The sequence below is a fragment of the Balaenoptera acutorostrata genome, chromosome 17 (genome assembly GCF_949987535.1).
Source record: "Balaenoptera acutorostrata chromosome 17, mBalAcu1.1, whole genome shotgun sequence".
NCBI classification, from domain to species: domain Eukaryota; kingdom Metazoa; phylum Chordata; class Mammalia; order Artiodactyla; family Balaenopteridae; genus Balaenoptera; species Balaenoptera acutorostrata.
The window spans coordinates 16,008,364-16,024,188 of NC_080080.1; the positions used below are offsets into that span (position 1 = coordinate 16,008,364).

General features: G+C 47.9%; 1 protein-coding gene across 1 annotated transcript; it reads left to right on the forward strand.

Annotated features, from left to right (window-relative positions):
* The first annotated feature begins 1,143 nt into the window (after positions 1–1,143).
* Positions 1,144–10,749, forward strand: KLHL38 (kelch like family member 38). Its single transcript, XM_007188859.2, has 4 exons — positions 1,144–1,335; positions 1,798–3,390; positions 8,245–8,350; positions 9,615–10,749. Exons 2-4 carry the CDS (start codon positions 2,038–2,040, stop codon positions 9,902–9,904), a joined length of 1,749 nt encoding a protein of 582 aa, XP_007188921.2. The 5' UTR covers positions 1,144–1,335; positions 1,798–2,037; the 3' UTR covers positions 9,905–10,749.
* The last annotated feature ends 5,076 nt before the right edge of the window (positions 10,750–15,825 follow it).

The following is a 15,825-nucleotide window of genomic DNA, read 5'->3' on the forward strand; positions in this document are numbered from 1 at the left end:
TCCTCCTCCTCCCCCCTCCTCTTCCTCTCCCTCCTCCCCTCCTCCTCCCTCTCCCCTCCTCCTCCCCCTTCTCTCCCTCCTCCCCCTCCTCCTCCCTCTCCCCTCCTCCTCCCCCTCCTCCTCCTCCCCCTCCTCCTCCTCCCCCCTCCTCTTCCTCTCCCTCCTCCCCCTCCTCCTCCTCCCCCTCCGCCTCCTCCTCCCCTTCCTCCTTCCCCTCCTCTTCCTCCCCCCTCCTCTTCCTCCCCCCTTCCTCCCCCTCCTCCTTCCCCTCCTCTTCCTCCCCCTCCTCTTCCTCTCCCTCCTCCCCCTCCTCCTCCTCCTCCCTCTCCCCCTCCTCCTCTTCCTTCTCCTTCTTCTTCCTTTCATTCTCTCTCTCTCTCTCCCACCCACCCCCCTCTCCTGGAGCAACATATTTTGCCTCCTTTCTCCAGCACAAGCCTCCCTGAAGGGAGAAAATGGAAAAAAAAAACAGAAAAGCAAATCTGAACTATAAAAAACTAACTGAAGAATAGTCAGCAGGGGCCTTGTGAGAAGCAGGTATGACCCACAAGACTACTGCCCTTGCCACTTTAAAACAGAAGCCCCTGTGATAAGGAGGATCAATAAAGGTTTGGTCTTTCCCAAGTCTAGAAACTCTGGGATGCTCCACAAATATTTAAAACAACTTTCATCACAGACACCATCACCTTGGAGCCTGGAGGAGGAACTCTCAGCCCTCTGCAACGATCCTGCCAGCAGACAGTAGGAAATAGAGACCCACTAAACAACACCCTTGGGCCCATGTTCTGGCTTCCCTGTGACCATCTGCCACCTTCAACTTGCCCAGGACTATCTTCAGTGACTTTCCCCAGGTCACAGCAACCTGTTTACAGACATCTAGAATTCCCAGGCACTTTTAGGACAAGGGACTCGGGATGTGTCCAAGTGGGCAGCAAAGTCTTCTCTAAGAGAAGCCGTTCCTCCAGATCTATTTCTGCCGATGTAAACACTTGCCAAAGAAACAAGGCATGTGGGCATGCGCCGGCACTGCAGGCCCTCGGGTTGCTGCAAAAGGCAACTGGAAAGTCACATGTCATAACAGTGGAAAGTACATATGCAACTATTCTTAGCCCTGGAATGTATACACTGTCTCCCTGCCCAGCAGTTCTTTCACAAAGGTCTAGAAAACTGTGAAAGTACCTTCAGCATAAACAAGTCCAGAATTCTCCCAGGACAAATTATTTGCCAACTGAAGGAAAGGCCTGGGTTTATGGTTTCATTTGGAGCGAGAGGTGGAAACTCTCCGGAGGGACCAGCCGGAGCAGGTATCGGTGGATGTCACTGCAGCAAAACAAGGTAAATAGCTCGAATGTTTAATTCTTCTGCAGGTAGACGGACAGCCAGATGTCATCCAATAAACCTGTCCAGGGTATTGTTTGGTCTCTGCTTTCTATTTATCTCATTTTAAAAACAAAACCCACAAGACTCTGTGAAGTCATGCTTTAAAAAAGAAAAAAAAAACTCAAAGGTCCACTTTCATCCCTCATTTCTGTCTTGTTACAGAGGCCACACCCCCAGAATGACATGGGGAATGACTAACACCCAGAAAGATGTTTAGATGAGTTTACTAAATAACAGACATGCTGAGAATCTGGAGAAAGGTTCACAGACTTCTGCTGGTCAAATGCACAGACTGTCATCTTGCTTCAGGTTAACATTTCAGACCATGTGACCATTTGCCGCCTTCAACTTGCCCAACTTATCCAACCACCTTCTCTTTTTTTTTGTTTTTCTTTTGTTTTGTTTTGTTTTTCTCAGATTGTCCGCAGATGCTATTTGCCTGTTACCTTTTAGAGTAATCGTAACCAAAAAAAAGAGGTGTCAGCTGTGAGGCCCACGCCACAGGTGGTCTCCCTTTCTGATCTTCCCTGAGCCATATTCTTGGCAATACCCACAGGCGTCTTGGTGAATGGACATAGGTGCTCTAAGTCTTGGAGTCGCCGCAGCTAAACCCTCCAGCACGTGCTCCCTCTTGGGACTTCTCCCCATCTTTGTAGGATGGACGAGGAATCGCCAGATGGGCTGCTCTTCAAAGACCACGACTTCTCCTCTGACTTGTTGAGGCAGCTCAATGGCTTGAGGCAAAGCAGGATCCTGACTGATGTGAGCATCTGCGCTGGGGCCTGGGAGGTCCCCTGCCACCGCAACGTGCTGGCCTCCAGCAGCCCCTACTTCAGGGCCATGTTCTGCAGCAACTTCCGGGAGAGCAGCGAGCCCAAAGTCCAGCTGAAAGGCCTTGACTCTGCAACTCTGGAGCGGATCATCCTGTATGTGTACACGGGCGAGGCGCACATCACAGCGGAAACCGTCCTGCCCTTGATGGAGGCCGCCTCCATGCTGCAGTACCCCAGGCTGCTTGAGGCCTGCTCCTCCTTCCTGCAGAGCCAGCTGGCCCCCAGCAACTGCCTGGGCGTGATCAGACTCTCTGAAATCTTCAGCTGTGAGACCCTCAGGAAGAAAGCCAGGGAGGTGGCCCTGACGTACTTCCCAGAGGTGGCCGCATCAGCTGATCTGAAGGAGCTCCGTGCCTTGGAACTGAGAGACTACCTGGGAGATGACGGGCTCTGTGCGGAGGAGGAGAAGGTGTTCGAGGCCCTCATGGTTTGGATCAAGCATGACCTCCAAACCCGGAAGCAATACATGCAGGAACTGTTCAAGCAGGTCAGGCTGCAGTACGTCCACCCAGCCTTCTTCTACCACTTCATCGCCAACGACGCCCTCCTGCAGTCCTCGCCCCCCTGCCAGACCATCTTGGAGACAGCCAAGAGGCAGATGTTTTCTTTGTACAGCACCACCAGTGCCCCGGACCTCCAGCCTCTGTGGCATGTCCCCCCAAGAAACTCTTACCAAGACTTCCTCATCCTCTTGGGTGGAAGGAAGGACAACCAGCAGACCACCAGGGACGTCCTGCTGTACGACGGACAGACCGGCCAATGGCAGAGCCTTGCCAAACTCCCGGCCCGGCTGTATAAGGCCTCGGCCGTCACCTTGCACCGCAGCGTCTACCTGCTGGGAGGCATGGCGGTGGGCACGGGGAACAGTGTGCCCAGTGCCAAGGTCTACATCTTCTCCCTGAAGTTCAATCAGTGGAGGCTGGGGCAGCCCATGTTGGCAGCCCGCTACTCCCACAGAAGCACCGCCCACAAGAACTTCATCTTCTCCATCGGGGGGATTGGAGAAGGACACGAGGTCATGGGCTCCATGGAGAGATATGACAGCATCTGCAACGTCTGGGAGAGGATGGCCAGCATGCCACTGGGGGTCCTCCACCCTGCAGTCGCTGTGAAAGACCAAAGACTCTACCTTTTTGGGGGAGAGGACATCATGCAGAACCCTGTGCGCCTTATCCAGGTAAATGGTCCCTCCCACCATGGCTACACATACACACACACGCACACACACACATATATACATACACAAATACATGCATATACACATACACACACATACACATACATATACACACATGTACATGTACACTGCATACACAAGCACATACATATATATACATACATACATACACATACACACACATACATATAATACATACATATATGCTTGTCAGTTGCAGGGGAAGGAAAAAGGAGAGAGGGAGAGAAGGAAGGAAGGAAGAAAGTTAGTTTAATTTCAGCCAGATTTTATCCATTTATGAATTCTTTTTGTGTAAGATTAATACATACAGAGGTACATCAAATACATCTAAAGGTTCTACCTAGAACACATCGAATGCCAGATAGTGAAGTCCTATAGGAATATCGCAGATGCTTCTAACCAAAATGAGTAAGGCTTTAAAAGAAGACTCCCAAGCACTGGTCCATAGTCTGTTACCAAATCCCCTGGAACCTGACCTCAGATCTGCTGAATCAAAACCTCTATGTATGGGGTTTTGACATTTACTGTTTACAAGCGTTTACAGGGGATTCTAAGGCACAGTCAGGTTGTGGAACCCCTGCCTTAAATGACAGGTGGATGCTAATGTCACTGACAAGCTCTCTGAGAAGTGTGATTAATAAAGATCAAAATGTCAGAATATTGGGTGTTTTCCACCTTGACACAAGTTCTAATCTCCACAGTTCACCTAGATATGAAAAACTTCAAGCCTCTACGTGATATATAAAGACAATCAAGGAGGCCCCTGAGATCTGCTCTGTTCATTTAGAGGAGTTATATTGGGTGCTAACCACAGAGAAGGCCCTGGGGACATGGACATGAGCAGTAAATCCCATTTACCCTCCAGGAGCTTACGAGACAACTGCAATTCAGATGCTGAATAGAGGGGTGCTCTAAGAGCATAAGGGGTGCCCTAAACCAGTCTCGAGGGAATCGGGGAGGGTGTGAGGGTTCAGGGAACTTTGGAGGGAACTCTGTGAGGTTGGTTTAAGCTGACTTGAGCAGAGAGGCAGAGGAAGAGAGAAGGCAGGTGAGGATGAAGAGTGAAAGAGGAGGAGGACGTACAGGGCGGACAGAGGGCTCTGACGTGGACAGAGGTGGGCGGGCAGCTTCCCTGAGCAGGTGAGCCTGCGTCTGGAGCAGGAGTCACACTCATCTGCTGAGGGAGGGGTGGCGTTCCCTGGTAAGGGAACAGCTGGCACGAAGGCCCTGAAGCAGAAAGGGGCGCGGCCCTTCACCTGGAGGAGCCGAAAGCATGACCAGGTCGCAGCAAGTCTGTGCACCAAGGCGGAGCTGGGGATGGTCAGTCCCCCCATAATCTCTCTCAGCCCCCTTCCCAAGCCACGCAAGCAACCCCCTCCACCAGACTGCTGCCCCTGAGACCCTCGTACAGAAATTCCAGAACATTCCTGGGGGGATGAGTGTGGAGATGAGGCTGATCTGGCAGGGCTTTCCAGGCCTTGTCAAGGAATTGGGGTTCAAGCCTAAGAGTAGCAGGGTAGGTGAAGTAGTCAAATTTGCATTTTTAGAATTTCCTTCTGGACGCTTTGTGGAGAAGGCACTGGAAGAGGCCTGAGTGGACAAAGGAAAGAGAGTTGGGAGATTCTTCTAGAAGTCCAGGCAAGGGATGATGGTGGCTCAGACTAAGTTGGTGCCAGTGGAAACAGAGAAAAGTGATAATTTCAATGCAGTCCTTTTCTTGTTTTTCTCTTTCCTTCACTTCTCCAGCCCATATTGTCAACTCTTCCCTGACCATCTAGGCAGATTCTAAGTCTGTTCCAAATCCCACTCATTTACTTGAGCCAAGGGAGACATGTTCTGTTCCCCCTCCAAGCTCTGGCCACACAACACAGGTATAATAAAGAGCTTCTGTGTAAAGCTAGAGCCCCTCCTACATTTTTTTAAAACTATTTTTCAAAATAAAGTCAACAACTATGTTGATGATTTCACATTACAAAATTGTTACCTATTTCTAAGAATAAATACAAAGCTCACAAAAGCTTTTAAGCTACCTCATCAAGAAATGCTTAGGACAATTAAACAAGCTTAAATAGCCAAAAACCAAAAACCAAAACACTAACATGTGAGTGATTCTTTTACTCTGCAGTCATGAGAAGGGGAAAATGGGGAAAGTATTAATTTGGAAGCTCTTCTTATCTACTTAGCATTAGCTTTGTAATGGAAATTATACTCATTCAGATATCGTTTAAGATGAATGCTTGGGGTTACTTGATGGGGTAGGTTGAATTTTCAAGTATAGGTTCAAAGATTTCTTCATCGGATGGTTTACCTGCACGCAAGCATTCTTTTTAAGGACTAGACTGCCATGGCGTTACTGTGCAAATTGTGTGTGTACTGTACCTTTCTACCTGGCCTTCTTTCTACCCCTATTGCTGGATGGCGTTAAGCAAATCCTTTACCATAACAAAGTATCACTTCCTCCATGGGTCAAAGACCATCCTTTGTTGTCCTTGCCTCATCCTCTCTGGCGGTATGGTGAGGATTGTAAACAAATGTTTAATCTATTTTTGAAACCATCCCCAAAGCTAATAGAGAACAGAAAGCCAGGAGCCAATTACTCAAGTAAAATGCAACCAGTGTTTGCTTTTCCTCCAAGGATCTCATGTTTCCCAAGAGTGTTCACTACATATTTGCAGATGAAACCATGAGGCTTGACAGCCATTGTGGTTGCCCCTGTCTCTAGCTGTGGCCTCCTCTATGCTTCACCAACTTTAAGGACTGACAGAGACTTCAAGAGGGCTTCAGTCTTGAAAGTCTCCATCAAGAAAGCCACACTGAAGAAAAGGGAACCGTCCTACACTGTTGGTGGGAATGTAAACTGGTACAGCCACTATGGAGAACAGTATGGAGGTTCCTTAAAAAACTTAAAATAGAGTTACCAAATGATCCAGCAATCCCACTCCTGGGCATATATCTGGAGAAAACCATAATTCAGAAAGATACATGACCCCAGTGCTCATTGCAGCACTACTTAACACTAGCCAAGACATGGAAGCAACCTAAATGTCCATCAATAGATGAATGAATAAAGAAGATGTGGTATATATATACAATGGAATATTATTCAGCCATAAAAAAGAATAAACTAATGTCATTCACACAACATGGATGGACATAGAGATTATCATACTAAGTGAAGTAAGCCAGACAGAGAAAGACAAATATCATATGACATTGCTTATCTGTGGAATCTAAAAAAACAAAAACCAAAAAAAAAAGATACAAATGAACTGACTTACAAAACAAAAACAGACCCACAGATATAGAAAACAAACTTATAGTTATCAAAGGGGAAAGCTGGGGTGGCAGGGGGATAAATTAGGAGATTGGGATTAACATATACACACATATATAAAATAGGTAACCAAACAGGACCTACTGTATAGCACAGGGAACTATACTCAATATTTTGTAATAATCTATAAGGGAAAAGAATCTGAATTCAGTTATATATATATATATATGTATATATATATATATATAAAACTGTATCACTGTGCTGTTCACCTGAAACTAACACAACATTGTAAATCAACTATACTTCGATTTTAAAAATCTATAAAAGGGACTTCCCTGGCGGTCCAGTGGTTAAGACTCCGTGCTTCCACTGCAGGGGACACGGTTTTGATCCCTGGTCAGGGAATTAAGATCCCACATGCTGCGGGGCACAGCCAAAAATACAAACCATCACCAAATATCTTTAAACACTACTAATACTGAAATAAAAGCAAATTAAAATAGTAAATGCTTTTTTTTAATCTATTAAAAAATAAAATAAAGAAAAGCCAGATCTCCATGGCCCCAAGCAGAGCCATGAGTGTGGTGGATAAAGGCATGGATTCTGGGTTCAATCAGACCAGCTCTTCTACTACTCTAGCTGTGTGACCTTGAGCATGTCATTTCACCTCTCTCAGCCTCAATGGTCTAATCTGGAAAATAGAGGGAAGTAATGGTATCTACATCATAGGATGGTTGTGAAGATCCAATTTGGTAAAATGATAAAATATAAGGCCTTTAATATGGTGGCAAAAATATTTTGTACAGAAAGAATTTCCAGTCAAGAATATTGGAATATTTTGTTCCTTCGTTTCTTATATGAAGTCCATCCTATATCTCTTGTGCTAAATTCTGCCAGTAATGAACTAATTGGCATTTGACATTTAAACATTAAACTGAGGGATCTAACAGGAGCACGTGTTCTGGGAATCATGATTTGCTACTCTATTTCAGACCAAGGCCAAGGAATCCTGCCTCCACCTCTTTGCTCTTTCTTCCTTTTCTCATGCTTACTTTTTTCTAGGATTCTAATGACTTTAAGGCATGACCTGCTGTTCAAAAGCCTTCCTCCTTTAACCCCAAATTTATTCTTGGCCCTAAGAGCCTCTCGGATACACTGGAACATTTAGAAATTTAAACATGAGCCAGAAATAAAAATGATTGAAAAATCACTGGTTTTACACATGTCCAAGTTGCTCCATTTCTCATTGAAAGGAAAGAGATGTCCCAAGCAAGGTAAGCAAACACATACTACAAACACTTAACTCTCGGTCCATTCCATAGACACACAGCCACTGAGCTCACAGGGCCACATAAAGACCAATTTCTGGGAACATTCTTCTTTCTGTTATTTAATTACATTTTGTTTACTGATAGTAAGATAACTACATTTTAAGAACTGGGAAAAAATGTGAAAAGAAAGAAATCACCGCTCTTTCACCCTCTTAATTACTATTTCTATCTTTTAAAAACGTTATCACTTTAAAATGCAGTGCCGTGATTATACTTCTCTGTCAGGTTTATCACATTTCCAGAAACATGTGGTTCAAAATGGAGACGAGAATGATCAAGAATGTATGTGCGCCTGCCGTGGTACTTGGGGAGCGGATTGTCATCGTGGGAGGTGAGTTTTAACAGAAGATCGAGAGGCTGGACACGAACTTGGCAACTCCCATGGGAAAATGGTCACTGATGTTTTTCCACGAGACAGTCTTTATTTATTTATTTATTTATTTATTTATTTATTTATTTATTTTTGGCTGCGTTGGGTCTTCTCATTGCGGTGGCTTCTCTTGTTGCGGAGCACGGGCTCTAGGCACACGGGCTTCAGTAGTTGTGGCTCGCAGGCTCAATAGTTGTGGCGCACGGGCTTAGCTGCTCCGTGGCATGTGGGATCTTCTTGGACCAGGGATCGAACCCATGTCCCCTGCATTGGCAGGTGGATTCTTAACCACTGCACCACCAGGGATGTCCCAAGACAGTCTTTTTAAAAGCGCATAACTGAACCACTTTGCTCTACACCTGAAACTAACACAACATTGTAAATCAACAATTCCCCAATATAAAATAAAAAATAAATTAAAAAAAAATAATAAAAGTACACCCATCCAACTAGGGGAGTGTGGATGACTTGACAAAGCTCTTTTCTCATCCAGAAGTTTCTCCCTGTCAAACAAGGAATGAAATAATGAACCTATTTCACAGAGTTGTGATCATAAAATGTGCTCATCTATCTAAACCACTTAGCACTATCCCAGACCTGGGGCAAATACTCAAAAAAACATTTACTGTTGTAAATAAGATTAGCTGCTAAGGGATAATTTCTCTGTAATTGTAGTATAATACTATGGTTAAGAGGGCTGGTTTGGGGGTCAGATAGACCTGGGTTCAAATCCTGACTCTGTCACTAACTGGCTGTACACTCTTAGGCAAGTTATTCATCTCTTTGTGCCTCTGTGTGCTGATCTGTAAAATGGGGATCAGAAGAGTACCCACCAGATAGGGCTCTCATGGGGACCCACTTCTGAGTTCCCAAAGGCTCCGTCTTGGGATTGTTAAAGCTCTTGGATGAGCATATGAGAAAGATGAAAAAGCTAACGAGGCTGAGAAGGCCACTGGAATCTCTGCTCTCAATCTAAGAACGAATGACATAAGTGTTGCCCTCACTTCGAGTTAAGATGCAGAGACTGAAGTCAGATGGATCTGGGTCCAAATCCCAGCTCTGCCACACACAAGACCTTGGGCAGGTTACGGAAACATTCCATGCTTTAGCTCAGAGGCCAGCCTCAGGGTTAGGCGATGACAGAGATCAGACAGGTCCCCGGACCGCTGACCTCCAGTCCCAAATAAGCATCACTGACCTTGTCGATATGCCATTTGGTTTTCAGGTTACACAAGGAGGATCCTTTCTTATGACCCTCAGTCCAACAAATTTGTCAAATGCTCAGACATGAAAGACCGGAGGATGCACCACGGGGCCACGGTGATGGGGAACAAGCTCTATGTGACGGGTGGGCGGCATCTGACCACAGACTGTAGCATCGAGGACTCGGCCTCCTTCGACTGCTACGACCCTGAGACCGACACCTGGACATCCGAGGGGCAGCTGCCTCATAAGCTCTTTGACCATGCCTGCCTCACTCTCCGGTGCATCCCTCACCCCTCCACCATCCCCTGAGGCCCACGAGAAACTGAGAAGTCATCTGTCCTAGTCAAGATGCTCTTGTTGCAAGAGACAGAACCCAACTCCAAAAAGCTTAACTCTGGAAGGGTGCAGGGAGAGCTCACAGAACGGAAAGTTCCAGAGCCTGGAGGCCTGGGACCAAGCATACTGTTGACAGAACACTGTCTCTCTGTCTCTGTCTCTATCTCTGTCTCTGCCTCTCTATCTTTTCTCTCTCCCTTTCCCCTTCTCCATCCCTCCTTCTCTACCTCATCTCTGTTAGGCTCTACTCTACAAATAAGCTTCTTTATCCACACAGTGTGAGAACAATGGCAACTGATAAATCCAGACCCACACTCTCTAGCTTGGCATCTTCGGGAAAGAACTTTACCATTATCCATATAATAACTGCCTCCCAAAACGATGCTGATTGGCCCTTTTTGAACTCCATGCCTCCCTCTTGAGCCAATCACTGTTTCCAGATTGTGCTACTAGAGTTGGCTTGTCCTGGGTCATGTCTCTACGGGCAGAGGTGGGGTTAATGGTTGTCATTGACAACCTATCTGAACTGCGTATAATGGGATAGAAATGGTTCCCCAAAGCAAGAAATAAATGCTGAGCTGATTAAAAACCACATCTTCCCAGAACATCACAGAAATTCAGAATGAGAGGGCAAAGACACCCAAGAGGGTTTCTGGAAGCACTTGGTCCAGGTGGCAGCAAGAGCAATTGCCATGACTGTGTTTCTCTGCATTCTAGGATGTAGTGCATTGGAATTCCAGAAGAGTATGTGAAACTCAGTATCCAGTGTTCGCAAAATTATCTGCACCAGCAGAATAAAGTGTGTTTCTGGTGCCAAATGATGTTTTCCTCTAGCCTCTGTGGAGCAGTAAACCTACAGAATTAAGCAAGATTTTCAATTTGGTAAATGTTATGAGAATTGCTGTTCTGAGGAAAGCCAACAAATTCCTTCAGAGATTACAGCAATTATGGCCCTTCCAATGCCAGGGCTGACTTTCCCTACAGCCCTCTTTGTCTCAAAGAGCCTCCCACACTGGCTCAGTCCCAAACTCGGGAATTAACTGAAGCTGCTAGCACATTACAATCACCTAGGAAGATGTTTGAAAATGGGGCCATGCCCCATTCGGGATGCACAGACAGGGATTCTCAGAGGTGGGACCAGAGCTCTGTGTTGTTGTTTTTTTTGTTTTTTGTTTTTTGTTTTTTTTTTCAAACATCTTTATTGAAGTATAATTGCCTTACAATAGTGTGTTAGCATCTGCTTTATAACAAAGTGAATCTGTTATACATATACAATATGTTCCCATTTCTCTTCCCTCTTGCATCTCCCTCCCTCCCACCCTCCCCATCCCACCCCTCTAGGTGGTCACAAGAGCTCTGTGTTTTTGAAAAGCATACCAGATCATTGCAATGTACGTGCAGTGAGGTCGAGAACCGCCCCCCGCTCAGCTGCGGGCACAGAAGACCTTCACCTGCTGGTCCCATCCCCATCCTGGCCTGCCCACCCCCCCAGCCCAGCAAGGGAGGCGAAGTCCTCTCCCCACCTGGGATGAGTGTTGCCGCCCTGAGCCTGGCACCACGGTGCCCCCAAGCTGACGCCTTCCTCCCCATCCAGCTCTCCACGTCCACGTTCTGGACTTTTCCTTTCTTCCTAGTTTGTATTTTTTGCGCTCTTTCTCCTGCTGGGGTCTGAAGCTCTGCCCTGCTCCCCAGACCACTTGGTTGTGGTCCAGACACCCTCCCCAGATGATCATCCTGGACGCTGTCGCCTGAGCTATTGGCTGGCCTGATTTCAGCCTCTTCTCTTTGAACCTCTTTGTTCAGGCTCTCGATCCCCCCTCTCCCTGAAACTGTACTTGTGAAAGTGACCAGTGACTCCGACAGTGCCTACACGGCAGCCCATTTTCACTTCTTGTCGGACTTGACCAGTCGGCAGCATATGACCCACTGACCCTCTCTCCATCCTGAAATACCTTCCTCTCAGCCTCTGGGACACCACCTTGCTCCTGCTTCTCTTTCTTCTCCCTGCAGTTCACTCTCGTCTCGTTTCCCTGGCAAATACGTGGTGGCTGACTCACCCCTGTGCTCAGCCCTGAGAACGTTTTTGTATCTACTCTCACTCCCGGGGTGCATGAGCTCTCCCAGCGCATGGCTTCCCACACTGTCCCAACGCTGCTGACTTTCCAGCTTTCTCTGACTCCGGACTCCACTGCTTGCCCTACGTCTCCACATCAGTGTTAAGTAGACACCTCAAACTAAACATGTTCAAGGTCACTCTTTCCTCTCCAAGACAACTCCTCCCATAGGCTTCTCCACTCTGGGACAGAACAATACCTTCTCCCAGTTTCTCAGGCCCAAAGCCTCGGACACTACTCTTGGCTCTTTCTCTCACACTTCACTCCATTTGTTCCAAGAATATGCAGAGACCAACCGCGTCTCACCACCCACAGCTCTGTCTCTGGTCCCAGCTGCCATCTTGACTCAGCTGGACCATCACCATCATTTCTTCACTGGTCTCTCCGCTGCCACCTTTGCTCCTGAACCTCTTCTCAACACGGCAGCCTGTGTGATCTTTCACACATATAAAAAGTCAGTCAGAATAGGTCATTCCCCTGTTCCCTCCAAAGCCTTCCCAGCTGTCTCAGACCACCTGCTGGGAACTGCAAGCTTGCTCACCCACCGGCCCTGCCACCTCTCTGTTCTCGGCTCCTGGCCTCATCTCCCACCATGTACCCCTCTCCCTCAGCGTTAGCCTCCAGCTCACACATTCCCAGCAAGTCTCCACTTTCTGTTTCCACCCTTGCTGTGCCCTCCACCTGAAAACGCTGGCCCCAGTTCATAACCACGTGGTTCGCTCCCTAACGTCCCGCTCAGAGATGGCTTCCCTGACGGCCCTCATCTGATCCATCAACAGGTCCTGTCCGCGACACCCCTGAAATAGACCACGAATACCTCCAGCCCCTCTGTCTTCAGTGCGGCTTCTCTGAGTGCAGCCGTCCTCACCTGCTACCAGCCTCCTAACAGACTCGCTGCTTCCACCCCTGTCCCTCTGATCCTTCCTCAAATAACAGGTATTCTTTTTAAAACACGGACCTGATCGTGTTACTTTCCTGCTTAAAATGATGTTGAGTCTTCCAGAGACATTTGCCCGAAGCCCCCATTCCTCCAACTAGCCTCTAGGGCCTTCCACGACCCAGCACCTGCCTATCTCTCTGCCCTCATCTGTTGCTACTCCTCTTCCCCACCCCCCACCCCCGCAGTCATCTCTGCTTCAGTCATCCTTTATTAGCCCCCCTCCTCTCTCTTGCCACAGGGCCTTTGCACTTGCTCTTGCCCCTGCCTGATACACACCTCTCTCACCTCTTCACCTAATGTAATTTCAATTTATACCTGACACTCCAGATTTAAAAAGTCACTGCATCAAGGAGGCCCTCCATGCCCCCTGCTGCCCCAGCCTGGGTCAGCTCTCCTATATGTCCCCTTTGAGACCCTCACCCTATTTGTGATGACTTGATCATTGTTTTCCCCTCTAGAGTCTTACATCTGTCCTGTTTTCCTCTGCGTTCCCAGAGTCGGAGCTGGGCTCAGTGTCAGACACATGGATCGCAGATCCTCAATAAACATATGATGAGTGGATGAAAGAATTAGTATATGAACATGGAAGCTGAATCAACACTGTCTCTGGGATCTCCATCTCAAACTCAGAGCTAAGTCTGTGTAGGCACTAGTTTATGCCCCGTCAGGTCCTCTGCTAAGGGGGACAGTCTGTCCTTCCCTCTTTCCCTCCCTTTTCCCCTCTTGAACTGAGTCTGGCGAGTCTGGTTGGCACGGCCTACCTCGGTCAAGCCTGCAGGGTAAAGGGCTTTGTCCAGAGGGCACTATTTGCCTGGGAGTCTTGCCATCTATAAACTCCTTCTGTGGCCTCCAACAGTCCTTCTGTCAGAGACTTGCTAATGCCTTGACTTTCTTTTCCCTTCGTCTCAGTCCAATATTTAATAAGCTGCCAGAGTTTGTGGCTACTCAGAACTTGTCCAAGTCTCCCTGGGGCACAGAAGAGCTATGTAAATTGTCTGCTGGGATTTAGACACGTTCGGACACACATCGCAGGCCAGCTCGTGCATCGAATCAGATGCATCTGTGACAGGTGCATTCGCACACCTGGGCATCCTGAGGGCCAAACCCCGTATCTGAACTGGGCTGCAAAACGACCCTCAGGACACAAGGGATCCTTTCCAATCTGCTGAGGATAACCTCAGTCCAACGAAAGACAGAGAAGGTTTTGGCACAAAGCTTCCTCGGTCTCGCTGGCTGAGGGGAGAGCCACAGTCCAGAGCTGAGGTCAAAATATATTTAGCCAGCAGCAGTTAAACTGAAACATTTTAAGTAGAAAAATGTCAACTAGCCTGACTAATCATCTCAACAGGCAACAAGGGAAGGGGGGAAAATGAAGCAGAGTGAGTGCTAAGCAAGAAAACATTAACAAAAATATCAAACACCCTGTCCCAACACATACCAGTGAGCAGGAGGGGGGCCAGCAGAGAAAACAGCATCAGAGGAAAGGAACTGCAGCAGGGGAGTGGTAAGTGGGGGCGCTGGAGGGGCTGCTAGCTTCAGCATTGAAACATGCCCCTCCCAGCCCCAACTCCCAGCAGGCCTCTTGGAAGAAGGTCTGCTGTGCTGAGGCCACAGTGCATCAGGCCATGCACTGACCAGGACAGGGCCAGCAGACGCTGCACTGGCTGTCCCCTGGCAGAGCTACATGGCCCCAGCGGGAGAGAGTTGCTGGCATCCTGGCCCCATGCAAACCCTCCCTGACTCTCGCCCCATGAGCAGTGGTGGCTTCGAAGGTGAAAGCCGACCTGGAGCCTCCAGTCTCCCCTCCAGGTGGTCTCCTTATGATCCTGCTTCATCCTCTTCTGCATCCATTCTGTCTGGTGAACAAGAGCAAGTCCCAAGTATCCACATCTTAAAACCAAAGTCCCGAGGTAGACTGAATTTACCTTTGCCACCTACAACAAAAATCTGTAACGTCCCAGAGGCAAGGGCTGTAACTAGCTTTATTCAAACACGTTCTCAGGATGTCTGACACCACCCTCCCCACCCAGCTCCAACATGCCCCCATGCCTTTGCACATGCTACTTCTCCTGCTATGATGCCTCCCCCAGCGCCACCTACTGAACTCTTACTTGGCCTTCATCTCCTCCATGGAGCCCTTTCCAACTTTTCTACCCACCTCCCTTCCCCCCTTTATTCCAGCTCCTTTCACATTGCAGCACCACAGAGACCTGGCAAATGGAAATGAAAGGGGAGCTCTTCATGGAGGCAAAGACAGACTCTCAGTGCCCTAGAAACCCCGGGCCAAATTCAATCAGCACTTGGCACACAGACAACGCTGACATATTTGTGGAATGAATGAGCGGCTGCACAAACGAACGGGTCCTAAACACCACTGGGGTGTCCATGCTGCTCTGGGTGAGAACAAGGGCTTAATTATCAGACGCACTGGGCTTTAAGTCACGGAGGACCCCCGATGGTGTGTAAGCTTTAAAAATTATTATTGCAGAATGAAAAGCATAGACTAGAGTAGTACGTAATATGGTGGGGAAGAAAATTACACTGATTTTTACCCCAAGAACACTATTCAAAAGAGCACAGCTGATGGCCTTCAGATGATCCAGGTCCCCAGAACTCTCTGCATGCCTTCTGTCCTCTTGGATCATTTTTCAGAGAATCCCCCCTCTCCAGTCATCTGGACTTGGAAGGCATTAAATCCTTTCCCAGCTTCAGGGACCCCCGATGACCTTCCCTTGCCAACAATTGTTTATTAGTGGAAGCAGCATGTTGTGCTGCAGAGAACACAAACGTGGGAGCAAATGAGACCTGGGCTTGGATTCGGGTTCTGCCACTCACTGGCA